Source organism: Cydia fagiglandana, chromosome 2 (genome assembly GCF_963556715.1).
Source record: "Cydia fagiglandana chromosome 2, ilCydFagi1.1, whole genome shotgun sequence".
Classification (NCBI taxonomy): domain Eukaryota; kingdom Metazoa; phylum Arthropoda; class Insecta; order Lepidoptera; family Tortricidae; genus Cydia; species Cydia fagiglandana.
Genome location: NC_085933.1, coordinates 24,913,186 through 24,939,485, shown reverse-complemented (window position 1 = coordinate 24,939,485; position 26,300 = coordinate 24,913,186). Strand labels below are relative to the sequence as shown.

General features: G+C 39.2%; 4 protein-coding genes and 1 long non-coding RNA gene across 5 annotated transcripts in view; 3 read left to right on the top strand and 2 right to left on the bottom strand.

Moving 5' to 3' along the window:
* LOC134679271 (uncharacterized) overlaps nt 1-6,270 on the top strand; it is an 87,271-nt gene extending 81,001 nt beyond the window's left edge. Inside the window, exons 66-70 of the mRNA XM_063538169.1 lie at nt 2,810-2,958; nt 3,524-3,635; nt 4,075-4,206; nt 5,245-5,414; nt 6,054-6,270. Coding sequence (XP_063394239.1) covers nt 2,810-2,958; nt 3,524-3,635; nt 4,075-4,206; nt 5,245-5,414; nt 6,054-6,134 — 644 coding nt within the window. The 3' untranslated portion in view covers nt 6,135-6,270. The remainder of the gene's footprint in view (nt 1-2,809; nt 2,959-3,523; nt 3,636-4,074; nt 4,207-5,244; nt 5,415-6,053) is intronic.
* An 825-nt stretch (nt 6,271-7,095) lies between these two features.
* Nucleotides 7,096-10,212, bottom strand: LOC134679015 (heme oxygenase 1). The gene is made up of 4 exons (XM_063537819.1): nt 10,027-10,212; nt 9,724-9,856; nt 7,856-8,067; nt 7,096-7,514 (listed from the first exon to the last, which is right to left on the bottom strand). Exons 1-4 carry the CDS (start codon nt 10,124-10,126, stop codon nt 7,228-7,230), a joined length of 732 nt encoding a protein of 243 aa, XP_063393889.1. The 5' UTR covers nt 10,127-10,212; the 3' UTR covers nt 7,096-7,227.
* A 317-nt stretch (nt 10,213-10,529) lies between these two features.
* Nucleotides 10,530-25,451, top strand: LOC134679002 (S-methyl-5'-thioadenosine phosphorylase). Its single transcript, XM_063537782.1, has 8 exons — nt 10,530-10,686; nt 13,154-13,329; nt 13,808-13,945; nt 14,273-14,452; nt 14,920-14,995; nt 15,189-15,275; nt 21,137-21,259; nt 25,070-25,451. The coding sequence occupies exons 1-8, from the start codon at nt 10,663-10,665 to the stop codon at nt 25,103-25,105; spliced, it is 840 nt and encodes a 279-aa protein (XP_063393852.1). The 5' UTR covers nt 10,530-10,662; the 3' UTR covers nt 25,106-25,451.
* Nucleotides 10,885-12,065, top strand: LOC134679007 (cytochrome c oxidase assembly factor 7 homolog). The gene is made up of 2 exons (XM_063537797.1): nt 10,885-11,341; nt 11,650-12,065. Exons 1-2 carry the CDS (start codon nt 10,957-10,959, stop codon nt 12,012-12,014), a joined length of 750 nt encoding a protein of 249 aa, XP_063393867.1. The 5' UTR covers nt 10,885-10,956; the 3' UTR covers nt 12,015-12,065.
* LOC134679013 (uncharacterized) lies at nt 25,171-26,241 on the bottom strand. Its single transcript, XR_010100276.1, has 2 exons — nt 26,112-26,241; nt 25,171-25,431 (listed from the first exon to the last, which is right to left on the bottom strand). It is a non-coding gene; the product is annotated as an uncharacterized LOC134679013 (long non-coding RNA).
* Nucleotides 26,242-26,300: the final 59 nt, after the last annotated feature.

Genomic DNA, 26,300 nt, shown 5'->3' with positions numbered 1-26,300 from the left:
CATTTTCACGATTGATTGCAATGAGCTCTCAAGATTTAAATTGTATCTATTAGAAAACGACACTGAGAGACAGTTTAAGCAAAAAACAATACCGATTTAGAGGTGAAAATGTATTTTCTGACTTTTTCATATAAAATCAGAAAATTGAATATTTTTACTTTTAATGTAACACACAATCAGTTTTTCTGAGCACATATGAAAGAAATTCTGTCATTCAAATGAAATAAATCCTAAAACCCCAAATAAATACTATATTTAACCCCTTATGCCACTTTAAACTTACATAACAATTACATTATTTGCTCCATACATTTACGAAAAGGTACCTTATGGAAATAAATCTAATAATACATCACTACAAAACATCAATCACATTGAAGTTTATCTTTTATGAATAGAAAATATTAATTTACATTAAACTGACACAAATTTAATTAGTTCTTCGTCATAATAATCTTAAAAAAGACCAATAATTTGTATGTAATGAAAAGGTACCTTGTGGTTAAGTTACATGATGAGGCATGATGATGATGGAACAGTTAGGATAAACTAATAATATTTTGGGGTAAAGATGGTATAAATCGTCTATTTCTTATCAATAATATATTTTAGTTGCCATTGAAGACAAGCGGCATTGAGGTTCAATGACCTCAGATATTCCATAAGGTAATGCGTCGGGTATTGGCATTTTTCAGCAAACCAATGGCTGATTTATTGCATGCGACCAAACTAAATGAAGATTATACTAGTTAAGAAAGACTTGACGAGAGTAACTTTGGTATAATAGCAGGCTACTTGGATTTGTAATGTCGGTCGATGTACGGTTATAATATTTGTTTAGGCGCCCCAACCAGAACTGAAATTATCAAATTAGTTTTGCAGAATGCTAATACAGTTCTCTACCAAACTTCTTTTCCCGTATTGACTAGTTTTTTTTGGGAATTTCCAATCTTTTTTCCATAAGGTACCTTTTCGACTAAACTCTGAGACGACATTACTAGGCTTATAACTAACTTATAACAAAAATAAAAACAGGTAAACAAACGTTACGCATTAAGGTTTCAGATCACACAATAAAAAAAAATTGACCATTTTTTCACCTCTTTACAAAACATTTCATATCTCCGAAACTAGAAACCCTCATAAGGTACCTTTTCCCGTGGAACGTCACATATTACGACACGACAAATATGATAATTTAATGTAAAAATAGGTAACTTTTCAATTAATCCGGCCGAAGGAACAATGTTTAAACGCGAAATGAATCGAAAATAATTTGAAGTGGACTGTATGATTTTTACATTAAGACGAAAACTTTCTTTTGCTATTAAATATTTAAGTATATCGAATTCACGAGAAATAACAACTTAGAACAGTGCACAATCACATACCTTTACGTTGATGATGGTGAAGGTTCGCGCAGGTTCAGGCTCGCTCCCTGAGGATTCCAAGGTGTTGGACGTGCGAGCTCGGCTTACCGTTACCTTAACCTGGAATACCTCTCTGTAAGGCCTGCCACTCATCCACGCGCACAATGTAATTGGCACTTCTCTAAATTAGTCCGAAAGCACAGAATCTGACCGAAAGTTGGCTTTACAATAATTCTTTCACAATTTTAATTCGGAGCAACGTACTTCTAGTTGGCCGATAAGAAGGTTAATGGCTGCCGGAAACGGCTAGTGTTGTATGTAACTAACCCTACCGGAAGTTAAAGGCTAATAGAGATGTCACCTAAAATCGATATTCAAACGAAAGTTGAACATATATATATATATATATATATATATATGTATATATATATATTATAGTATATGTGTACAGTATATTTGTATAGGTAATTAATATGTTATACGTAATTTATTGTTCGTTTTGCTGTTGTAATTATAGCACCGCTCACAATCTCTCTGCTTAGCCTTAAGGTTGACTGGTAGAGAATGCCTTATGGCATTAAGTCCGCCTTTTGTACTATAAGATTTTTCTTTTGTGCAATAAAGATTAAATAAATAAATAAATAAATAAAGATGTTACAGGCCAATGATGACTCATACATATAGTCAGCAGCAGAAGTTGCTAAGCGGGCCAGGTGTTCAAAATGATCTTGACGCGACTTTATTGTTAAAGGGGCCCACAGATTACCAGTTCGCGGGACGATATCGGCCTGTCAGTTAAACGCAAAGGTGACAGCTCCGAAAATCTGACAGGCTGATATCATCCGACGAACTGGTAATCTGTAGGTCCCTTAAGAGAATAAGAGCGTGTCAAGGTATTTTGAGGTTCAAAATTTGAACACCTCGCCCGCTTAGCAACTTCTGCTGCTGATTGTACATACAACTTGCTCACGACTCCTAAGGACTTCAACAGTGTCTTCCTGATCGTATTTCAAAATATTTGTTTAGAATGAGCATATATGACTCCGTGCAAAACACCTCTTTGACTGCGATATTGTTACTTTGTAGCAGTGGCGGCGCGTCAAACATATCCGGCCTATGAAGCGCGTCAAACAAGCCGCGGGCTAATTTGGCTTACATATTTCCTTTACAACTCTGCTCAAATGTCCAAAAACAAGCAAGCCGGTGGGAATCGGCTTTTATGGACACGCCGCCACTGCTTTGTAGTATAGACTAATTTACAATGGAAAAGAGTAAAAGTGATGACTTTTGCTGTGTTTGTGTACATTGCTTCTTTAGATTTGAAAGGGCACGCAGTTTCAAATTATAAGTTTCTCTGTTACATGTTTTTCTTCAAAATTTAAAGGTATTTTTTAACTTAACTTCTCGTTATCCTCACTATCATTTGTTTTGATCAACAGAAAAAGTGGACCTCATGAAGAGCAACAGAACACTCCGTCCGGACGTATTCTCTGCTCTAAGCTTCGCGACCACATTACCATTCCGAGTGGGAGTGGAACGCACCATCATCATGCTGCCCTGCTCACGCTGCGACCTGCTTGCCATGCGGGTATGTCATTCATCTCTTTCTATCACACACATTATAAAATATCGCTTAAAACGAAATGCCATTCTTAAAATAAAACTGCCGAGAAAGCGACATTTGGTCTGGTAATATTTCATGACTATGCTTGCAAATTGGCGGCATATCCTCGAGCTTGACGCATTTGATTAAGGTAGCTGCCATACAAAGCAAAAGCATTTCGTAAGCGACATTCTCGGAAAAGTTAGGAGAGAAGAGATATGGTTAAAGGGGGTGGTAAATAAAGTACAGATGTAGTGTAGGTATAATTGTTCTCCATCGTATTTTTTCAGAAACGTTCGCATTTGTCATGCTACTTCAGTCAACCTCAGTACCTACTTTTTGTACCGAGACTGACTGAAATAGCAAGATACGTTCGTGCGTTTCCGTGAAAATACGAAGGAAAATAATTATGCACTACATCTGTATCAAATCTAACGTCTATCGTTTCTAAAAGTTGAGTTACGTCAACCATCTTGGTTCACTCACGTGCTCATGAAATAGGATTATTTGAAGTTTAATTGTTTGCTATTTATTTTGTATTAATTTGCAGCTGGACTACTCGACCATTCACCACAACCTGATGGAGAACTCGGTAACCCTTCACATCCTGATGGACGACGATTTCATGCTCTACAAGAAACGAGCTGCTAAGAATTTGTATGGTACGTCTAATTTCTTCGCCGAAAATTAACTGATTTCCGTTTTACATAAGTACCTTACTTAGGCTACTCAGCAAGTTTCGTGGCCTAAACACGGTACTCGACTGAAAAGCTCACTATGATATTACGATTGTAGATATGAAATACTATTGTATGTGGATCAGCTTGGAATATTGTGTGCTTTTGCCATATCGTAAAATTCGTTGTGTTTTCTGTTAGACCTTACCTTACTCTTGTATCGCGTTAATTAATATCCTTTAAACGTGCCTATCATGTGCGGCGGCGGCGCGTCATTATGAACCTTGTAGGAATGCACTAAGGTTGACATTGGGTTGTAGTTGCGTGCGTCAGTTGACGTCTTTGGTGGGCAAAGGCAAATTTTACCATACTGTAAGTTTACAGTCTGTTTCTTAATATGTAATATAATCTACTTGTTCTACAGGTGTGGACAACGCTGTAGCGTACACTAACAAGGACTATGAGGAGCTTGTAGGCGACGCCGCGCTGCGCAAGCAAGTTAAACTACCTAAAGATAAGCTGGGGCTATGCACGTCGCTCGCTATGGAGACTAATGGTACGTTTCTTTAGTAGGTACAGTCACGGACTTTATGAAGTTAGTTTGAATCCTAAATGGCCCAACAATTAAAGTCCTTGACTGTACCTATCGACGTCAACTTACTATCTCACCGTGCATAACAGTCGTAACAGTCAATAAAAAAAACTCATTGAAATGTTTACCGTATTTTTGCTTTGTAAAATCCAAATTTAATTAGGTAAACAAGTTTTCACCACACCAGCTCGGAAAGGCTTACTTTGCACTTCAAAAACTGATAGCAAAGTTGCATTTTATTCACATGTGAGGCAAAGTAATCAAATGCAAATTTTGAGTTGTTTTCTTATGTTTGCTGGTAGAATTGGCTTTTAAATGATAATTTTGGATGATAAATATTTAATAACATTCATTTGGACTTGATTTGGTTTGATTTTGTTTAATATTTTCATTTCATATTTGCTTCGGGTTGGTGTGGTGAAAAATTTTGTGTTTCACTCGGGGGCAAATTTTGTTTAACCCTCGTGCTTTGAAAACCTCGCAACGCTCAAGATTCCATTTTTCGAACCACTCGCTACGCTCGTGTACAATCTTTCGCTTGCTCGGATATCAATATTAGCACGAGCGATTAAACAACAACTTTCCTTCTCTTCTCTTCTTCGTCGTAACCTCATGACTGAGGGTCGTGACCTCCATAAGTTGCGTTTCCTTGGATTGCTCTCCAACCTGGCCGATCTTCTGCCTTCCGCATAGAGCCCTGGAACTTGACGCGTGTGACTGCCTCAAACAACAACAACTTTGCCTCCTTGTAAAACAAATAACTATTTTCATTGACTACTACGGCTGTTATGCAACACGTTACGAAGGGCAAAATAGTGGATTCAGATTTGCATGGCAGACTTACTTAGTCGACTTTTAGGTAGAAGCGCCCTAAGCATTACATAATATTTCCAGGTTACGTAAGCATAACTTTGAAATTCCTTGAGCTACATTGATGATCTTAGTTTCCGCACGGATGTACTACATAGGTAGGTAATTTGTAAATTGATTGAATTGTCCCAGGCACAATATTTTCGGGCAAGAAGCTGCAGGGCGACCGCGGTCTTGCTCGGCGCCTGGCCACGGTGCTGGGCGCGCGCGCCGCGCTGGCGGCGGCGCCGTGCGCGCGCGCGCCGCGCTGCGAGTGCCGCGCCGCCGCGCTGCACTGCCGCCCCTGCCACGCTAACGAACTGGTACGTGACGGAAACATGAACAACACCCGACCGCAGTACAAGTCATCAGTTTTACGAACGAAGAGCCATGAATGTTGATTTTATGTTTAAAGCTCTTTCAATGTCAACTCTCATATAGCTAGAGCGATATGCAGCCGCTGCCGAGCTGCCGTGCGAAACGTTGTCCGTGAGAGCGTTTTCACAATGTTCGTCGAAAAGGCCTTTGTCCGTCGGACGCTGCGGACAGTTTAAACGGGAAACCGGAGCCTTTTATATTAGACCCTATACTTAAAATGTACGACGTTAACGGCTGATAGCCTAATAAATAGCGCATGGAACTCTTACAGGTATCCTGGTCGCGGCACCAATAGTACCAATACACGTGCGGCTTTTTCTCTATAGTATAAAAAAAAATCTATAAATAATCAGTGCGTTATTGCTATTAGATCTGGTCGAGAATAGGGCCCTAGATTTTCCTCAGGCTATCTTACTTTCCAGGACAGTATCATTATACTGGTTTTATACTATTAAAGCTGTAGGGTCATTACCCTACAGCTTTAATAGTATAAAACCCTAGCCAATTCGATAATTAGCAACAGTTAATACAGAATACATATTTTAAGCAGCCGCGCCTAAAATCACTAATATATTTGTTTTCAGGGTCTCTCGTTCTGGAACCAAGATGACTTCGACGAACTGATCGACCTCTCTTTGGACCAATCGCTGCCCGCGCTCAGATGACAACTTTAGTATATAAGATCGACGATCGTAGTTAATATAAGACCATACGGTACTTTGTGTACATATTTCGATATTTTGTACTTCAGTGTAATGTAGCTTGTAACAACAATATATTAAATTATTTTTGTTAATTCAATGCTGTCGTTTTTAGTGTACCGCACAAAACTTTTGCAATACCTTTTATAATACATACATAGATGTACTAAGAGGTTATGTCCAAATTTATCTTGCAAACTAAGGGACAGTAGGCCCGGGCCTAGGGCGGCAAAATATGACAAAAAATTCGCTGATGGTAACAAGAAATAACTCAAAATGTATTCAATATTATGGGTGCCTTGAAAGGGGCGGCAGGGCCTGGGGCCTAGGACGGCAAAGAATGCAAATCCGCCACTGCAAACAAGAGTACAGTCATGCTGTACAGTACAGTACAAAGGTACAGTGTACAGGTGAATTACATAGTTTGTGATTGACAGATAGGTGGTGTTCATACACTTATTTTCTACCTAAATACAAACAGAATAAACTCGATATTTAACCTCTTGTTTGTGTATGATATTTAAGGATCTTGACCGAATTCTTAGTAATCTTATTGCATGTTCCAAGAACATATTTTTTCTGCTATACAGCACAACTGTGGTTTTAACCCACGGTTTTTGACCGCCACACGCATATAAAAGGTACGCCGCTTAGCTGTAATATTCTTGTAACAAACATAATGATTATTACGAGTATGATGAATATAGACTTGAAATACTTTAAAATAAGGGTTAATTATTATAATTAGTAATATCCTTTTTCTTCTTCCCCGCCACATTTTTTGCTACGGCTCTTCGGATGAGCCTGGGGTCCGCTTGACGCCAAGTCATGGGATTAGTCCATGACTTGGCGTAGGCACTAGTTTTTACGAAAGCGACTGCCAAAGAAAGAAGAATTAAAATGAGTAATATAATATAATAAAACATCTACTAAACGTTATTCAATTTACTCATTAAACAATCAGTCTTCAAATAAGAAATCTACATAATAATATCACATTCTAATCTATAAAAATAATCATACATTCTATCCATTACATTACAACTATAAATAATCCTTACTTATGCATTTTATAAGCTAGCACCGCACCAAAAATCACTAAAAACACAGCGGAAGCCTTAAACAGCATGACTCGGAGAACCTGATTCTGGCCAGCAACAGAGTTGACAATCAGGTTATTCATGAGGAAAACTTGGCTGCTTTCGTCCAGGAAAGCCTGCTGTTCCTCCGGGGTCATCGTGGCGGCGATCTCGTTCATGGCGGCGCGGAACTCGTTCTTCAGCTTGGGAATGTCGATGTCGGTGAAGTCGGTCACTTGGTCTGTGTAGACTTCGGAGTTGGTTTCTGGAAAGTTAATATTATTATATACTTCAGGTTTTTATATACTTCAGAGTGCTATGAAGCAAAATAAATATCAAAGGATGCTTGATTTATCTTCAGACTTGTTAATGTTATTTTTGGCTGCTTTTAACCATGGCCGGCTAAGGAATAATGAAAATAAATATTGTTATACATAATTGATTAATTGATGGCAAATTGAAAGACATTTAACAAAAATTTTATATTTAAATTTAAACTACAATCAGTATGAATTTTAAAGGATCTTGCGTCACTCTGCTTACACACAGCGGGTCGCCCTCAATTCATATACTCTCTATTCCATCCGTCATAGTTAAAAAACTTACTGTCTCCGAACATCTTCCGCTTCTTAGCCAGTATCTGTCCGCCGCTCAGCAGCCCCAGATACAGGTGGTACACGTACGCCATCAGCAACTGCGGGTTCTCCTTCTCCAGTTCTTGCAGGTGCTCCAGATAGCTCTCCAGTGCTGTCGAGTGAGGTGTGGATTGCCAGTCTTCACCGAGGTAGTGCGCTAGATCTGCTTCAAATGCAGCTTTTCTAGTTAACAAAGTTATATTTATGAGAAACAGAGGAATAACAAAAATTATTGAGATTTTGTCAATAGAGAGGAAAACAAAGTCTTATTATTTATTTATTTTTATTTATTTATTTCTTTTATTTATTTCTTTTATTTATTTCTTTCTTTTATTTATTATTGGATATTTTATGAACTAAAAACATGTACCTTCGTTGAGGGTCATTCCACCGTTTCGGGTGTTACACTTGAACTCATAAAATAAGGTTTTATTCGATATTGTAACAGGAACTAGGAGGTTATAACTATTGATTCATCTACTACTTTGATAATATTTTCCTTTCCTGCACGCACATTATTAAAGTATAAGAGAAATAACGAGAGAATCACTAAAAAGTAGCTGTTTCGGGCGTTACGCGAATTGGCCTATACCTTCTGACCATCAGTACCAAAATGCATAATTAAGCGAATTTTATCAAGTAAGCTCCAGTTTTATTTATGTCAAGTAATAATAGTTTTTAAAAAAAAAAAAAAAAAAAAAAAAAAAAAAAAAAAAAAAAAAAAAAAAAAAAAAAAAAAAAAAAAAAAAAAAAGTAATAATAGTTAGTATAGCCTACTGAAACACTGAAGTAACACTTAGGATCACTTCTTATTTAATTTTAATAAAATAAATTACCTGTTTCGGGTGTTACTCATGGTTCGTTTCGGGTGTTACGAGTACGAAATTAAGACAGATTTATACGAAATTATGGCTCATTTTATTGAAATTATTGTCTTTTTAATAAATTCGATTAAAAATATAAGTAATAAATGCTGAATTATTTTAAAATACATTATCTTAACAATAAAAATTGTTTCTCGAAGATATCATAATTATTTTTCTTTCGATGCGAATATTTCCGAAAATATTCACTTAATCAAAAACTTGTTGATGGTGACACCTATTCATTTTGAAAGATCTATCCAACGACACCCCACATCACAGGATTAAATGCAAAAAATAACTAAAAATATTTTTTTGTACAGGAGCTACCATAAAAAAACATTTTTTTTCGGTTTTTTTTTGTGACATGAAGGTTCGGTATGTTTTCTATGGAAATAGGTTAGTTTTGACTTCTTAAACCAGTTTTCATTTTTCAACCCTTTGGTAGCTTTTCTTATGGAATGACCCTTGAGCAACTGGTAATACCACTTAATGATTCTAATGATAAAAAAAATCTATGCTATATAGCTACAGCATTCATTCATTCTCAAAGTGTGCTCTGTGGACCCCTAGGGTTCCGCAAAGGCTCTGTTGGAGCTCTGCGAGAATAATTGTAATAATAAAAAAAAACAGCGTTTCTTTAGGTACATCTGGTCCACAGTCTCGAACGAAAAATTTTAATTTCGCTATCCAAAAGGGTTCCATCACCAAAAAAGTTTGAGAACAGCTGGTCGACAGTTTCAGAAGACACGCATGATATAGAATATTTTATAATGCAAATTTTACTTACTTACTTAGATTCAGGGTCAGTGAATGGCAAAATCAATGCTTGATTTTGGAAAAAAAATCCAAAATGTATTGTAGTGGTATGAAATTATTCAGTATTTTAATTTCGGAAGTAACTCTTTTAAATTTTGAAGGTAGTCTAAAATAAGAACTAGATAAAATGAATATCAATAGGAAAATAAAATATTACCTGTAAAGAGTTTTGTGCACAAAGAGCTTGTTATAATCAGGCATGTTCAGCCTTTCCTTGGCATCTTCTAGGAAAGCAAAGATGTGGTAAAACACAAACAGCCCTCCGCCCCAAACTGCCTCATCCCGCAGAGCTGGAAACAAAAAACATACATTCATAGAACATTAAACCATTTTGTATTAAAATTTTATCAAACAAAGAGTAAGGAATATTATACAATCGAAGTCTTAAAGCTATAAAGAACCAATTTGGATATTCTAGAAGTCTCTTTGTTTTTTAAATTTTGAAGTTGAAGGTACTTACAAATTGCGAACTTAGCGTTGACCAAGGCATCGCTAACAGAGTGGATCTTTCGTGTTGCTTTCCTCATTCGAGTGGTAAAAAGTTCAACGTTTCCCGACATTCTTATATTAATTTGTTATATATCAAGACAATACTAAGTGCACCCAGTTTGCACAATGATGAATTTGATTTTTGTGATTTTGTCAGTATACGTGACTGAATCTGTGATTGATGGTTTGACGTTTAATTTAAAGTGATAAGGTGTGTTTTGTTACTTATGGTATGTCAAATTCACGATGGTATTTAGGTATTTACCATTAAAAATTAGCCTAATCAAGAAAAAAACCTCAAACACTTTTGATTAAATTAATTGTAATAAAGCCGTAATATGAATATCTGCTAATTTTTGAGGTTTTTGGCTAGTGAACAAAACGCTGAATTCTAAGCAGCAAGTGTGGTAACATTGATGATTGCTTTGCCTGATTTGATTATTAATTTCCGGCGAGCGCCGACCGGATTGATTGTAACTTGTAAGCTCTTAATTTATATTGGTTATAAATAGATAGAAGTTTACATTTGTAATTTTAGTTGATTTAACAATTATTGAAAATAATATCTCTCATCTAGTGAATAGTTAACTCAGCAAGACGAGGAACAATGGGTGATTCAAAGAAAATCAAGGTCAGTTATATTATACGCTTTTATAAGATCCTATCGAATTAGATGCTAAAATCATCTTAAATACTGTAATTTTACAATTTTAAATATTAACGTTGGCTCTCATTCTTGTGACAATGTTTTAATTTTCATTTCCTCTAATTAAAAGTAGTAAATCGGTTTGTTTACAAATTGATATGATAAGCGTTATCAGTTTGACAATTGTCAAGTCAAGGTAGTTACCTAACCTATCTGTGGCCATAAAAACTAAATTACGAAATTACAATATTTATAATGGCTTATGACTTAAAACAAGAAGATGAAGTACAGGAATACATTGAGAACCTTGGGATCGAATACCGTTTCGGTTGTTACAAAGAGAAAAAGCCAGAAGTATGCCATTTGTTGGGAGATTACTTGGAGGCGATCAAAAAAGATTTTGATAAAGCGGCTAAAGTTTTCAAAAGCAATTGTGTGGATTATAAGTTCGGGAAATCATGTTTGAAATACGGGAATTACTGTCTAGTGGGGCGGGGGAAGGAGAAAGGCGACCCCGCAGAGGCACTAACCTATTTCGAGAAAGGTTGTGAACTCGGGGAACCTTCGGCATGCCTGCACGCGGGGATGATGCTGACCGCTACTGGACCCAATGTTTCCATAAAACGAGATGTTCCCAAAGGTAAGGTAGCTATTTAGATATTTTAGATTACTCTGTTGAGTACCTAACCTATAAAACTATAAATCAAGATCTGAAGTTTAAGTTTGAATGAGTTGATTGAGTTGAGTTTGAAGAAATCGGAAGAATAATAAAATAACGTCAAAATATTTGTCTCTTTGTGTATGATTTTAAAACCATACAATACAAACTTATATTATTCTCTATTTTTGAAAAGAAAAGGTAGTTTTTGGCTTTTTTTCAATTGTATTTATATTTTTTACATTTAAAAAATATAAGTTATAAATTCAAATGTTAATTCATTTTTTCAGGTTACAATTATCTAAAGAAAAGTTGCGATCAAAATGACAACATGGCCTGCCACTACCTCTGCGGCATGTACATCAGCGGTGTCCCCAAAAACGTGGCAGAGTACAACCCACACAACCCGGCCAAAAACAAAAACATAGAATTCCTCATAAAACCGGATATGAAACAGGCTTTTGAATTTGCTAAGAAAGCCTGTGAGAATGGTAACATGTACGGGTGCGCCAACGTCAGCATGATGTACAAAAAGGGAGACGGAGTTGAAAAGAATGCCGATGAATCTAAGAGGTTCTTCCAGATTGCCCAAGAGTTACAAAAGGCACATGAGACAACCAAGGAACTTAAGTTCCAACAAGGCTTGGAGAAGTAACAAAAATTGTTTGATTTTGGCATTTAAAATGAGATCTTGCATGGTAATGGTAGTTTGCGAATGTTTGATGTAAATTAAATTAAAGTATTATTGTTACAAAATTTGTTTTTTCAAGTATAGAACATTCCCTTTCAATTTAATGCATAATCTACATTCTAAATAACCTTTTGAACGCCACAGACGGCAATTGACGTCAACGCAAAATCGTGACAACGACGCTAAAGACGACATTTGACGTCGTACGTTTTCTGATTGAAAATTTACTGAAAAACACCCCACTTTTAGGTTGGCATTATTTATTCACAAAACTAAATTTTACGGCAAATGGATGCGCCGTATGGAGTTCAAAAGGTTAAAAATAATCTTGTCACACATATGGAAGCAACCTTGACACCTTAGAGCTAAAACCAAGTATGTAATAGATAACAGTCGTAAGACAATCTAACAAGGGGCATGAAATTGACCTTATTAGTGTGTTCTAAATTCATCAATGGCAAGTCATCAAGTACAAGCAAAAAAGGCCCATATTGTGACTAAATGTAAGTCTTAATTTGAAGGAACGTATTCTAGGCATTGGCTTTATAAACCAGGCCAGGCTAGTAAATAGGTACTTTAGCCGATTAATGGAAGAATGGCTCTCGCTTACAATTATGCACAAATGGGCAGTGGTGTAGCTAGCATGGGTGGTACCCGGTGCGGAAATTGTGGGTGTCACCCCAAAATTCAATCAAAATTGTAAAATATATTTAAAAAGAGTAATTGTAACTTATGTTAAATAGCTCATGATTTACTCCATCGTTTTAATTTTACATGATTTTACGAATTTTTATAGGTGGCACTACTGATGTTCACGGTCTGGTGTCACCCGGGGCGGGGGGGGGGGGGGTGGGGCCTAGCTACGCCACTGCAAATAGGTAATATGAAAAGACAGTCTATAGTAAAAAGAGAGATACGGCAAAATAAAATACGGGAATAGCAAAATTAGTACATACTTAGATTTCACGAAAACAATTAGCGTTGTTGTTGTTGTTGTCCTCGAATCTTCAATTTTGTAAAAGTTAGGTAAACTTTTACATACAATACGCCCGTAACATTTTCGGATTAATTTCTCGTGACTATATTACTGTTTTAAAACGTAGATCGGAATAATCGGCGGCTCGGGCTTCGACGACCCAACGCTATTTGAAGAGCAGACAGAGCACTATGAGAACACGCCATTCGGACCGCCTTCAGACGCGCTCATCGAGGGCAAAGTCAAGGGCGTACCCTGCGTGCTTCTAGCGCGACATGGGAGGAAACATCAGTTTCAGCCCAGGTTTGTAGACTAATCTCAGCACTGCTCAAGGGACAGACGGAGCGCCCAGTGACGCGCGCTCTTTGAGAGCAAACTCAAAACTTATGAGTTTCCAAATTAGAAAAAGGTAAGCATATTAGACCACATCAATCTCAGTTGATGGTACTTGTGGTTGGACATTAGAAATTCTTCTGTTTTTCGATAGTAACTTTTTATGTTGTCGACCAAGAATCGTAAAATTTGGAAGGGATCGTCCTGAACAGATTCCCAAGATCCTTACTAAGTTTCATGGATTTTTGTTAGGACAATCAAAAGTTATCGACGAAAATAGAAAATTCTCATTTTCATCCACATAGCTCGTCCTACAGTGAGGTGGTTATCTTAACAGGGACAACAGGCAGGAAACTCAGATCTGATCTCTGTTAAATCGATGTTCAATCGCATGATTGATTTATAGCATTATAATAAGAGAAATATTTATAATATTTTCTGTCGACAGCGACGTAAACTACCGCGCCAACATCTGGGCGCTCAAGCAACGCGGCTGCACCCACATACTCGCCACCACCGCCACCGGCTCGTTGCAGGAAGAGTATCGTCCGGGAGACCTTGTTGTGCTTGACGATTACATCGACAGGTACGTAGTACAAGTCACCTGCAATAATATGTTACGAGTACTCTTAACCTATTGGACGCCAATGACCGATATATCCGCCTCACCGCAGGTTCAACGCCCAAGACTGATTATCGGTCACAGACCACAGAGCAACATAAACCTACGTGCATATGCATAAAGTTCAATTTCAGTTTTCGATGGGGAGCCCCATCTCTATAACGCCACGAACGATTTATGAGTGTTGGAGTGTACGGTGTAATACGTTGTCAAAGTAAACCTGTTGCAATCATGTTGGTGTGTGCGTGATTTATGTTGACAAATTGCAATCAAAATCGATGTTTGTTCCAGAACATGGGGCCGCAAATGCACATTTTACGACCGCACAGACTGTGGCCCCCGAGGAGTGTGCCACCTGCCGCAGCGGCCCGCATTCTGTCCGCGCGCGCGAGCGGCCCTCACCGAGGCGGCGCGGGCGCGCGGGTACAGCTGCCACGAGACCGGCACCGCTGTTGTTATACAGGGGCCCAGGTATGTGAAGGCTAAGCATAGGCTAAGCAAGCTAAGCGAAAGCAAGACTGGCCCTGTAGATAACATGCTAATCGCTAACGCTCCGTAGTGATCGAAACGCAACTGTCATTGTCGCACTAATTTGAAAGAGTGATAGAGAGACACAAAGCGTTTCGTTGTCGAAGCGATAGCGATTGTCACTGGCTAGGCCGGCTGTTGAGAGGGTGATGCGACTCCGCGCTCACGCGTTGCCGCAGTTCGACAACCCCTTTAACAAACGAATAAGGGATTAATCATACGGATTCAACCGAGAACAGACCTTTCATTCTGTCTTCACAATCCTATCTAATGTTGGTGAATGTCCACTATGTCCCCACTTAGATTAGTTACGGTTATTTACAGTCGAAGAAATCAAAACGCCTACCGTGCCTTTAATTGCCATTGTAACAATTAAGGCTCTCACAACAGCGTATTCTATATAATCGCAGGTTTTCGAGCCGCGCCGAAAGTCTGATGCACCGACAGTGGGGGGGACATCTCGTCAACATGACCACGGTGCCAGAGGTGAGTTTATTAACACCTTTTGTGTTTGCAAAAGTCAAATTTTTTCTTCTCTCAGAGCGATTATTTCCGAAAATATTATTTTTATGAAGAAATGGTTTCTGAAACCCAAAAATCATTGCAATGCTGAGATGATGATGATACAAGATTGTTTTCAAAATAGTGACGATTTCTTGAATGGATTTTGAAACTGCAGGTGGTGTTGGCTAAGGAAGCGGGGCTTAGCTACGCAGCCGTGGCGCTCGTCACAGACTACGACTGCTGGAGGGACAATGAAACCGCGGTAAGGAACATTATCAATTAGACACTAAGCTTATATTCATATTCATATTCATATCTTTTATTGGTAATGAGTGATTACATGTCAACAGTATATAATTTAAATACAATTAATTGTAAATAACATTCTTAGTTTAAGGTACTATTGTTAGAAAATACTTCTTTATGGTGATAGAACGCCTGCTCTATAAGCCATTTTTTAAGTTTAGCTTTAAATATTGCTGCACTCTGTACAGCGATGATTTCACCCGGGAGGTGGTTATAGATCTTACGACCCATGACGTGTGTGAGCTTTCCGGACTTTGCGAGTCGGTGTGGCACGCAAGGTAGCTTACCAGCGCGCGCGCTGCGGGTCTCATACCTGCGCGGGGTAACATAACAATTTTTTGGCGTTGCGTCTACTTCTTCCCGTGTAGTCACTGCCATATTGAAAATAAAGAGAGAAGGAAGAGTTAAAATGCCTAGTGACTTGAAGTGTGGTATGGCAGTTTCGGTCTGAGGGATTCGCACTATAGCTCTTACTGCCCGTTTTTGTAGACGAAATACCCTTTCCCAATCAGCAGCTGCCGCCCACAGTTCGACTCCATACTGCAGGTGCGAATGTATGGACGCGAAATAACACGCTCGAACCATTTCCGTCGGAAGTAGTCTCGCCAATCGTTTAATCGCGAAACATGCCGTAGCTAATCTACTGCACACTTTGTCTATATGACAGCTCCAGGTGAGGCTGCTATTCAACTCGAACCCAAGAAACGTTGAGTTTTTGACTTGATTGAGTAGCTTACCATTAACCAATACTGACAGCTGTCTTGTTTGCCGGTTAGAGAGGTCAAAGTGGATGTACTGGGTTTTTTTGATGTTTAAAATAAGTCCATTATCCATAAACCACTTTGACACTGATGCCGCGGTCAAATTTAATTTCTTTTCGAGGTCATCACAGGTTGAGGCGTCCACTACCACAGCCACATCATCAGCGTACATGAACGTTTGTCCCGTATCGATGGCATTCGGAAGGTCGTTTAGCAGTAGCGTAAAGAGAATGTTTGATACGGACGAGCCCTGTGCCACGCCCATATTTGTAGTAACTGCATCTGATCGCACTTGACCGCTATCAGCGACCACAACTTGCGACCTGTTGCGTAATAGGTCAGCCATTAATGCAAGAGCTGGGCCTTCGAATCCGTAGTGCTGCAGTTTGTTGATCAGGACTTCGTGATCTGCGACGTCGAATGCTTTCGACAAGTCGCAACACAGTACAGCGACTTGGCTTTTGCGCTCGCGGGCCTCCATTATTTGCCGAACTACAGCTCGTGTTAATGTGGCAGTTGAACGCCCTTTCCGATATGCGAATTGCTTGTCAGACAGAGCTTCAGTTGATTTTAAAAAGTCCGTTAGCCTCGAGCTTAGACCGTACTCAAAGATTTTTGCCAATACGGGAATGATAGCAACAGGTCTATAGCCATCGAGGTCGTCCCTCCTTCCCTTACCCTTGTAAAGCGGAGAGATGCGGCTTTCCTTTAGTGGGTCGGGATAAACGCCTTCATGGAGGCATCTATTGTAGATGATGGTATCTAAGTATTGGAGACAGTTCAGCTGCAGAGGAGTTGATCAGCGTCACAGAGAGCTCATAAATATCCAGTGTTGATTTTTTAGCTAAACTACAGGTTATAATGCGGTATACTTCGTCTGGTGTAAATGGTTTCAGTCTAATGCATCGATCTGAGGGCGGGCGGGCAGCGCGAAGCAGAATACACGCTCGTGGTACGTCCGCGGGTGGCGCTCCGCATGTAGCGGCCGCACTCGCGAGTCCATTGTTCAAGGCGTCTGCTGCAGCTTTTTTTGTTTTAAATTTTAGTCCGTTTGAGTCCAAAATTATGTCGGTAAAATTCACTGGGTCATGGGGTAGCTTACCTTTTTCCCTGTTGATTACCGCCCACATAGTTTTGGTTGTGTTCGCGCTGTTAACAATTTTATTTCCGTAAAACATGGCCTTTCTTGAATTAAGGAGACTATTATATTTTAAGCTCATACTAGCTATAAGATTAGTTATGTGTACGTTTTCGGGTATACGGTTTGCTAAGTCAATAATTTCGAACATTAATGTTTTAAGGTTGTAAATATCATTCGTTACCCATGAATCAGATTTTCTGTTATTAATAGTTTTGAAAGGGAAGCAAATTTCAAATTTATTTTTGAGTACGTTAATTACGGACATTATTAGTCGGCTTACGGATTCATTGTTACGGTGTAAGATTTCATCCCAATCTACGCTTTGGATTGCAACTCTAAATTCGAGGTAGGATCGCGCCGAGATAACTCTTGCACGGCGGGTACGGGGGGTGGGAGGGGCGCACGGGCGCAGCAGCTCGGCGCGCACGGCGAGGTGGTCGCTGAGGTGTGTGACGACGGGCGCCGCGCGCAGCACCGAGCGATCGCCGTTCCAGTAGACATGGTCTAGATTGGTGGATGTGGTGGCCGTCACTCTAGTCGGAAAGTTCACCACATTCCTAAAGTCATGAGTCGCAAGTAAATCATACAATTTTTTTAATTCTGGTCTCACACTGCTTTCTGTATCGTCTATGTTAGTATCGCCTAATATTATACAGTCTCGATCGACAGTATTTATTTTATCGAGCAGGCGTTCTAGGTACCAGATAAAGTCGTTACTAGTAATTCCACAATTAGACCTGTAAATACACACAATAGTAATTTTAAAATCTATTAAATCGACTGCAGATATTTCACAATATCGTTCCTCAGACAGTGCAGTTATGTACACATTTTCAACAGCTTTAACGTTTTTACGTACATATATACAAGAGCCGCCGTGTTCGTAACTCGACCGGCAGAAACTTGAAATTAATCTAAAGTCATCTATACAGACACATTTTAATTTGTCGTCAGTTAACCAATGTTCTGTGATTGCAAGCACATCGCATTTTAGTTCGTTACGCAACAGTATTTCTATCTTCCGAGTCTTGTTGTCGAGTGCGCGAATGTTTTGATGACATACAACTAGTTTGCGCGGTGCATCGGGTTTACGAATTACGTTTAGTGCGGGTGCATTGTTGTCGCTACGACTGAGCGCCGGTAGCGGCGGTCGGTAGCTCTGCGCCGGAGTGATGACGTTGGTGACCCCGCGCTGCGCGGGGGCCGCTTCGAAACCACTCTGTGAATCGCACGCGCGCGGGCCACACAGTAGGCGAGTTGAAAGTGTCATAAATATTTTCGGGGATGCCAATTAAGAATGAAGCATGTCTTTCTGTTTTTATAACCCTTTTTTCTACATAATATTCGTCGGAGCTCACCTGTTCTTTTAGAAAACTCAATACGTCTTCACATGTCGTCTCGGGTCTAAACGACCAGGCTTGTACGTATTTTAGTCGTTCGACCCCTTTAATTTTGGCATGATTGGCGCCCGTACCTACCACTATATTATTTTTCCTTATGCTCCTGCGTTTTCGAGAAACATATTTCTTCCATTCATTGTTGTTGTCATTCGCTTCGGGGGAATCGGCAGTCTTCACGGTCGGTCCGACGGCTAGATTAGCGAGTTTAGTGGCCACACACGTAGGCCGCGCGTCGTCATCTATGTTGTTCGGCGGGGAGTCCTCGGGATTATTCGGCAGCGGGTTCGGCGTTGGTACAGAGGCATGCTTACTGGCCGGTGCAACGGAGACGGGTGCTGCGGTTGGGGTAGCTGTGTGCGAGAGAGATTTCCGAGGTGCATGGGTCGTGGTGCTCGCGGCTTGGGAGAGTGCGGTTCTCGCGTTCGCACGCGCGGTCCGAGCTGATGTTGTCGCGGTCATTGCTGGTGACGTACCTGCTGGTCGGCTTCCCCGCGTCTGCTTCGGGACTAGTTCGTCGGTCTTCGGCGTATGTTGTGTTCGCTCGTGCTGTGTTGATTTGTCGCCATCTTTGCCGTTATCCATTTGAGATTTTATATTCGTCGGCTCTATTTTGGCTAAAATCGCGTCAATTTTGAAGTGCATTTCAGATATTTTTAATTCTAAGGGTTCCACAGCCTTTTGAATTAACTTTTCAATGGCTTGTAGCGTTACTTTAGCCATGTTAGCTCGAAAATTTAACGAAAAATTGACGAGAGTTCGTTAGTACGTGCGTTCGCGGTAGGGTCGCGGTAGGGTACTGTAGAGTACTCTAAGAGTAGACTTACTGTAGAGTACTCTAAGAGAGCCTCAACTAAAAATGCATTAAGATGTACATATGTCTTAAGCTTTATTTTCCTATTTCTATGATAGCGGTGCTGTCATGCATATAGGGGCACCGTCTACATACAAAATAATCCGGCTATCCTAGGAAACCAGAGCAGTCTCGTCTATAGTTCTATACTTCAATGAAATTTAACCCTCAATGGAATAGAGTTGCATTTATTTTGTTACATTAAATTATAAAACAAAAGAAGTTGTACATTATTAATACTATTATCCGCTATTGATTTCAAAATCCACTGCTAATGTAGACTTCACGAAGTTATAATTAACGTATTTCATTAACACTTTATTCAGAAAACAACATCTTAAGACAGAGGTTGTGCCGCTAAGGATGATATTCCATCTGTCCATTGATTGGACCAATATATTGGTCCAATGGCTATTTGCGTCTCACATTTTGCCCAATGAGAGAGCGAGACGCAATGCACATTGGACAGGTGGAATACCACTCTAAAACATCTGACTTCAAGACAAGCTACAGTGGAACCTGGATAATTACAATCTCAAGGGACCGGCCATTTTTTGTCAATTAACCAGGTTTTTCATTTGAGTAGGTCGTGTCCATTAACGAGGTTCAAAAAATCGTTGTGTCAATTATAGAGGTTTTCATTAATAGAGGTTGCGTTCTGACAAATTTCTTTTATAGAGGTGCAAATAACCATTGAAAGTAGATTTACACTCTTCTCTTACGTTCTGGGTTTCTAGTCTATAAAAAAGCTATATATATATATATATATATATATATATATATATACATATACCTATATATATAGCTTCTGTCAATACTTGCACTTTTACACTACATTAATTACTATTTTATTTTCTTATTAATCATTTGGGTTTAATAAATTCAATTGAATTGTAGAAGAAAGTTTTATTAGAATGTAAAAAGCATACTTTGTTTATGATTTTAACAAAACTATTTCACCTACTACAGGCTGTGATAGATACCCAATAAATAAATTGAATTCTGGATGAAGATATAAATAAAATGATCATTGCTATTAAAATATTGTTTCTGCTGTCTACATACTACATTATTTCAATTACAGAGGTAATAAGTAAGACTCGTTTCAATAACAGAGGTAAAAAAAGAGCAAAAATAACGGTTTTTTTTAACACAGTGTCAATTATAGAGGTCTTAGTTGCGATGTGGTCAATTACAGAGGCAAAATTACGAAGGCACTAAAATCTAAATTGCAATTATAGAGGTTCCAAAATTTCAATTATAGAGGCCTTTTGGTCTCGAGGGACCGGGACCGGACTTTTGGTTGCAATTATTGAGGTTTTCCATTTATCCAGGTGCCAATTAACCAGGTTTCACTGTATTTCGCACGCACGACGTCAACACGAGAAAACCGGCATGTTATAAAATGTCAGTTTTGCCTTAGGCTTAGGGTGGTATTCCACCTATCCAATCTCTTTGTCCAATTTGTGTTTTGTCTCACATTTTGCTAGACGCACTGACATTGGACAAAGAAAATGGATGGAATACCACACTTAGCTACCCTGCCTCTGTGTCTTTTTCAACCATGTCAGGGGTGCGAAACCGCTGTCAAACTTCGGTTTTGTGTGAGGTTTCCTTTCTGTACGGTAGTACTATTATTTATTCCGTGACTCTGTGTTGGTGCAGGTGTCGGTGAGCGAGGTGCTGGCTACGTTCGCCCGCAACGTGCAGAAAGCGGCCGACGTAGTTCTGGACGCCGTGCAGATTCTCGCCGCCGACACGGACCATAGCTATTTGGACGGTCACCAGGTACCACTACTATTTTAACCCATAAGGGTGTCAGAAAATATGCAAAAACGTACCTACCTTATCACTTTGAAACAAAGTTCAAAATCAAGTGGGAAATATGTTCCCTCTGCCTTATACGAACTTAAGCCCTCGTACGCCGGAGCGCGGATCCGCGTACTAGGAAAATATTAGAAAAAAATAATCACGGCACACGAGAGGTGACGAGATGTTAATTTATATTTTAGACCAACGTAAAGGCGTTGAAACGTCCGGAGTAAAAGACTCAGAATTATAATTCGACACTAAAACACTAATCTCAACCCCTCGAGTTTCGTTTGTGACGTTTTCATGCAAAAGGGACCACTTTGTCGCATACCATAGTGACGACATTTGCTTGTATACAAATAGGTTATCAGTGTCCTTATAGCAAGCGACAATGCGGTACCTTTTCTTGAAAACGACACATTTATGTGAATTTGGACGTGTTCCCATACACGTCCAATTCCAACACCCCAGTTTTGACACTAAGGGTCTAGCCGTGTTTGTATGGGGCATCGGCCCCAGAAGCCAAATTGATTGCCGTTTTGCCAATTTATTAGGCCAGATGTAAGATGCTATTTCACCAAAAAAATAACCCTAAAATGCTGCAGGTTTTTGAGAAAATTAAAAAAAAAAGAAAATTGATTTTCTTTTTTTTTATCTAAACTACCGAACCGAATTTTTTGTAACTTATACACATTATGTAAGTAATCTAGATGAATTATTTAAAAAAAAAATGGAGTTCCAAATATCCTTTTCACTTTTAATTTTTTAAATTTTTTTTTTGTATTTCCGAAATAGGGACACCCACCAATTTTGGGTATTTTATGTATAAATTAATGCTCTATAACATATATTTTTTTCAAAAATATTCATTTGGCTCAACAGGGTAAAAATACCGTATGTATGTATGTATTGTATGTAATGTATGAACAGACACAACCGGGAGAACTCCCGGTCCCATATCGACCACCGCGCCGCTCTGTACGAATTTGAATTTCGAATTCGAACGTAACAAATTGCTAAAATGGACTATATTATTATTGGTTGTATGCGGCTTGTCGTCGCGTCACGAAATTAAAAAATAAAAAGGCGGGAAACGCGGCTCATTAAAAAGTTCCGTTTTAATATGAGCTGCGTTGATATTGATCTTGCAATGGAAAAAAAGGAGATTATACACAAAATATTTTCAAAATCTCCATTACATTACTAAAGTCGCACCAAACAAAGTCTGCAGCGGATTTGATAGCCCACGCAGTGTAAGTGTTAAGTATACGTCATAATTTCATAGAAGTTTGACGTTTAAAATGACACTTGCACTGCGTGGGCTATCAACATCGCTGCAGACTTTTTACGGTCTAACTATACGTTCTTAGCAATATCTGCAAACGGCTTCGAGAATATGCGATTGATTATATAGAAAAAAGCCCGCTGTCCTTAGAGGAAAACGTAAGCCCTTATAGGATCACTCGTGCGTCCGTCTGTCTGTCCGTCTGTCACAGCCTATTTTCTCGGAAACTACTGGACCAATTAAGTCGAAATTTGGTACACATATGTAAATTCGTGACCCAAAGATGGACATATTTTTATATCATTTTAAAATACATAGGTTCGAAGTTATTTAAGAAAATAACTAGCCAAAAAATGACCATTCCCCCCCCTTTATCTCCGAAACTACTGGGTCTAAAATTTTGAAAAAAATACTCAAAATAGTTCTTTACCTATAGATGACAGGAAAACCTATTAGAAATGTGCAGTCAAGCGTGAGTCGGACTTATGTACGGAACCCTAGAAACGCGAGTCCTAATCGCACTTGGCCGGTTTTTTAATTTCGTGACGCGACGACAACCAAGCCGCATACAGCCAATAATAATATAGTCTATTTTAGCAATTTGTTACGTTCGAAATTCAAATTCGTACAGAGCGGCGCGGTGGTCGATATGGGACCGGGAGTTCTCCCGGTTGTGTCTGTTCATACATTACATACATACATACGGTATTTTTACCCTGTTGAGCCAAATGAATATTTTTGAAAAAAATATATGTTATAGAGCATTAATTTATACATAAAATACCCAAAATTGGCGGGTGTCCCTATTTCGGAATTACAAAAAAATATTTTTGAAAAATTAAAATTGTAAATATTACTAATTATAAGGATATTTGGAACTCCATTTTTTTTTAAATAATTCATCTAGATTACTTACATAATGTGTATAAGTTCCAAAAAAATCGGTTCGGTAGTTTAGATAAAAAAAAATGTAAACCAATTTTCTTTTTAGGGTTCCGTACCTCAAAAGGAAAAAACGGAACCCTTATAGGATCACTCGTGCGTCTGTCTGTCCGTCTGTCCGTCTGTCACAGCGAATTTGCTCCGAAACTACCGGACCAATTAAGTTGAAATTTGGTACACATATGTAAGTCTGTGACCCAAAGACGGATATGTAACGCCAACAAATGAATTTTAAACATAGGGGCTACTTTTGGGGGGTAAACGATAAAATTAAAAAACAAAGTTTTGAAAACTATATCGTGTTACATATCAAACAAAAGAGCTCATTTTGAGAATCTCAAATATATTTTTCTTATAAATTTACGATAAAAAGTATAGAAGTTATTCAAGAAAATAGACAAAAAATTACCATTCCCCCCCCTCTATCTCCGAAACTACTGGGTCTAAAATTCTGAAAAAAATACACATAATAGTCCTTTACCTAAAGATGACAGGAAAACCTATCAGAAATCTAGAGTCAAGCGTGAGTCGGATTTAAGAACAAAAATGCGGTTAACGTATTTTAGGGACACAGCCGCAATGGTTTAAGTGAAACGTGATGTAGACAGCTATTGCGATGGCCCTGGGCCGATATCCTCATAAGGCCGAAGGCCCGAAGCGTCCCAAAGAGGCGTGCCTTTAGCTTCAAGCGTGAGTCGGACTGAAGACAAAAAATGCGACTAGGCTGTATCTGGCACATAGCCGCAATGGTACTTGTAGTACAGTCAACAGCAGAAGTTGCTAAGCGGGCGAGGTGTTCAAAATTACCTTGACATACTCTTATTGTCTTAACTCCAGCTTGTCGCGTCCAGATCATTTTAAACCACTCGCCCGCTTAGCAACTTCTGCTGCTGACTCGTGTTTTAAAAAGCACTAGGTAAACAGGGTGGCTAAAAAATAAACTAAGTGTATTCCCGTTGCCAACGTGCAAACCTGAAATCGCGAAGAAAAATTTGGCTGTTTCATACATTTTGGCTGGTCCGTTTTCTATGGGAGGATACTTCTTTTTTCGCGATTTCGGGGTTGGTCCCATACTAAAAGTTGCTCAGTATAATCCCAAAATCTCCCTGGCTATGGGAATACACTTATTTTTTGGCCACCCTGTAGGTATTATCTCTCTTCCGCCTTCGCTTTTAAAACACTTTCGGAAGTTGTAGGAAGCGCGACCCGTCGGACGCTTGAGTTTTCAGCTCTACGCATTTGCACACTTTTCAAGACGTTTCATTCGTCACGTTTCACGTACAAAAAAAAAATTGAAAATTGTGTGATGTACGGAACCCTTGAAACGCGAGTCCGACTCGCACTTGACCAGTTTTTTTTTAATTTTCTCAAAAACCTGCAGCATTTTAGGGTAATTTTTTTGGTGAAATAGCATCTTACATCTGGCCTAATAAATTGGCAAAACGGCAATCAATTTGGCTTCTGGGGCCGATGCCCCATACAAACACGGCTAGACCCTTTTACCTAGAAGCTTGTGGACTCCAAATACTAATGTTGATTACTTTTACTATTATTTTCAGGAGTTGGTTTCATCGTCCATCATGCTGAAGGAATAAACCACCGTCTAATAAGCACAGTTTTTGTATATTTTTATCACATATTTTAAAATAAAACACTCGTAATCTTAAAATTATTTATTATTTTAAAACCAGACATACAAAACGATCGTCTTAAATTAATTACATTTATTACTGTAACTTACCGGTCGTCTAGACAATTACGTATTTTTAAATCTTGTGCATTATTATGTATCATTAATTTATAATTAAAAACGTTAAAAAGATACTTATGTTACGACAAGCCCACTCCTCAGGTGCTTACCTATTGTAAATTTCTTACTAGTCTTTATCTAAAATATCTAAATCATCCGAAGCCTCCGATCCTGAAATGAAAATATTAAATCATTAGAAACAAATTAAATAACTTTTTGAAAATGTTTTAACCAGGCTGACAGTTCAAAAATGACAATCGAATGTCGGTCTTACTGATCGAAAATAGAACACATGTTTGAAGTATGTACATATGTAGCCCTCTCGCGCATGAGAGGACGCCTGTGCTCAGCAGTGGGACGTATATAGGCTGAAATGATGATGACATACGGCTATGTGGGAAATATATATCCCTTAGCCTGGTAAAGGGTTAATTGGTGTTATTTAAAGTAGAACTATTACTATATAAATTACAAACCGAAATAAATGTCATATACTATGAAAAAGTGACCAAGGCCTCCATCAGTGCCCAGGGCTGGAAACGAACCAGCGCCCTCTGCTATCGCAGCAGGTGTCTTTCTACCTCGGCCACCCGGGCCACGGCGGCACTGGTAGATTTTTTCTAAGTATAAACAATTTCCAGAGGGCTTTTACGGCTCTGCCACCATTGCGCGACCGGCGGCGGCAACCATAGGTGGGAACGAAAGGTCCGATCCCTGTGTCTCGCTTCAACTTATGGTTGCCGCCGCCGGTCGCGCAATGTCCACGACATTATGTCCGAGCCGTTATGGCCCCCCTGCCCGTCTCTAAGATACCCCGTTGGTGGGACGCTAGTGGTCGATAGTTGACTGACCTCGCTAGTTCTTGGTCCAGGGGTTGCGCGCATGTTGGCCGGGGATCATGTCGAGCAGGTACTGGCGCTGAGCTTCGGCCACGCGCTGCATTTCTGCCATGGCCGCGCTGCTGCCGCCGCTGCTATCTTAGCTGACTCGATACCCCGTTGGTGGGACGCTAGTGGTCAATAGTTGACTCACCTCGCTAG

Bases quoted from the DNA above. Each gene is read 5' to 3' on its own strand.
- LOC134679015 (XM_063537819.1), bottom strand. From the start codon at position 10,126: ATGTCGGGAAACGTTGAACTTTTTACCACTCGAATGAGGAAAGCAACA. The intron at 9,857-10,026 runs GTAAGTACCTTC...TTTTGTTTCCAG, and splicing joins CAACGCTAAGTTCGCAATTT to CTCTGCGGGATGAGGCAGTT. The intron at 7,515-7,855 runs GTAAGTTTTTTA...TTAACTTTCCAG, and splicing joins GCGGAAGATGTTCGGAGACA to AAACCAACTCCGAAGTCTAC.
- LOC134679007 (XM_063537797.1), top strand. From the start codon at position 10,957: ATGGCTTATGACTTAAAACAAGAAGATGAAGTACAGGAATACATTGAG. The intron at 11,342-11,649 runs GTAAGGTAGCTA...TCATTTTTTCAG, and splicing joins AAAACGAGATGTTCCCAAAG to GTTACAATTATCTAAAGAAA.
- LOC134679002 (XM_063537782.1), top strand. From the start codon at position 10,663: ATGGGTGATTCAAAGAAAATCAAG. The intron at 13,946-14,272 runs GTACGTAGTACA...TGTTTGTTCCAG, and splicing joins CTTGACGATTACATCGACAG to AACATGGGGCCGCAAATGCA. The intron at 15,276-21,136 runs GTAAGGAACATT...GTGTTGGTGCAG, and splicing joins GGAGGGACAATGAAACCGCG to GTGTCGGTGAGCGAGGTGCT.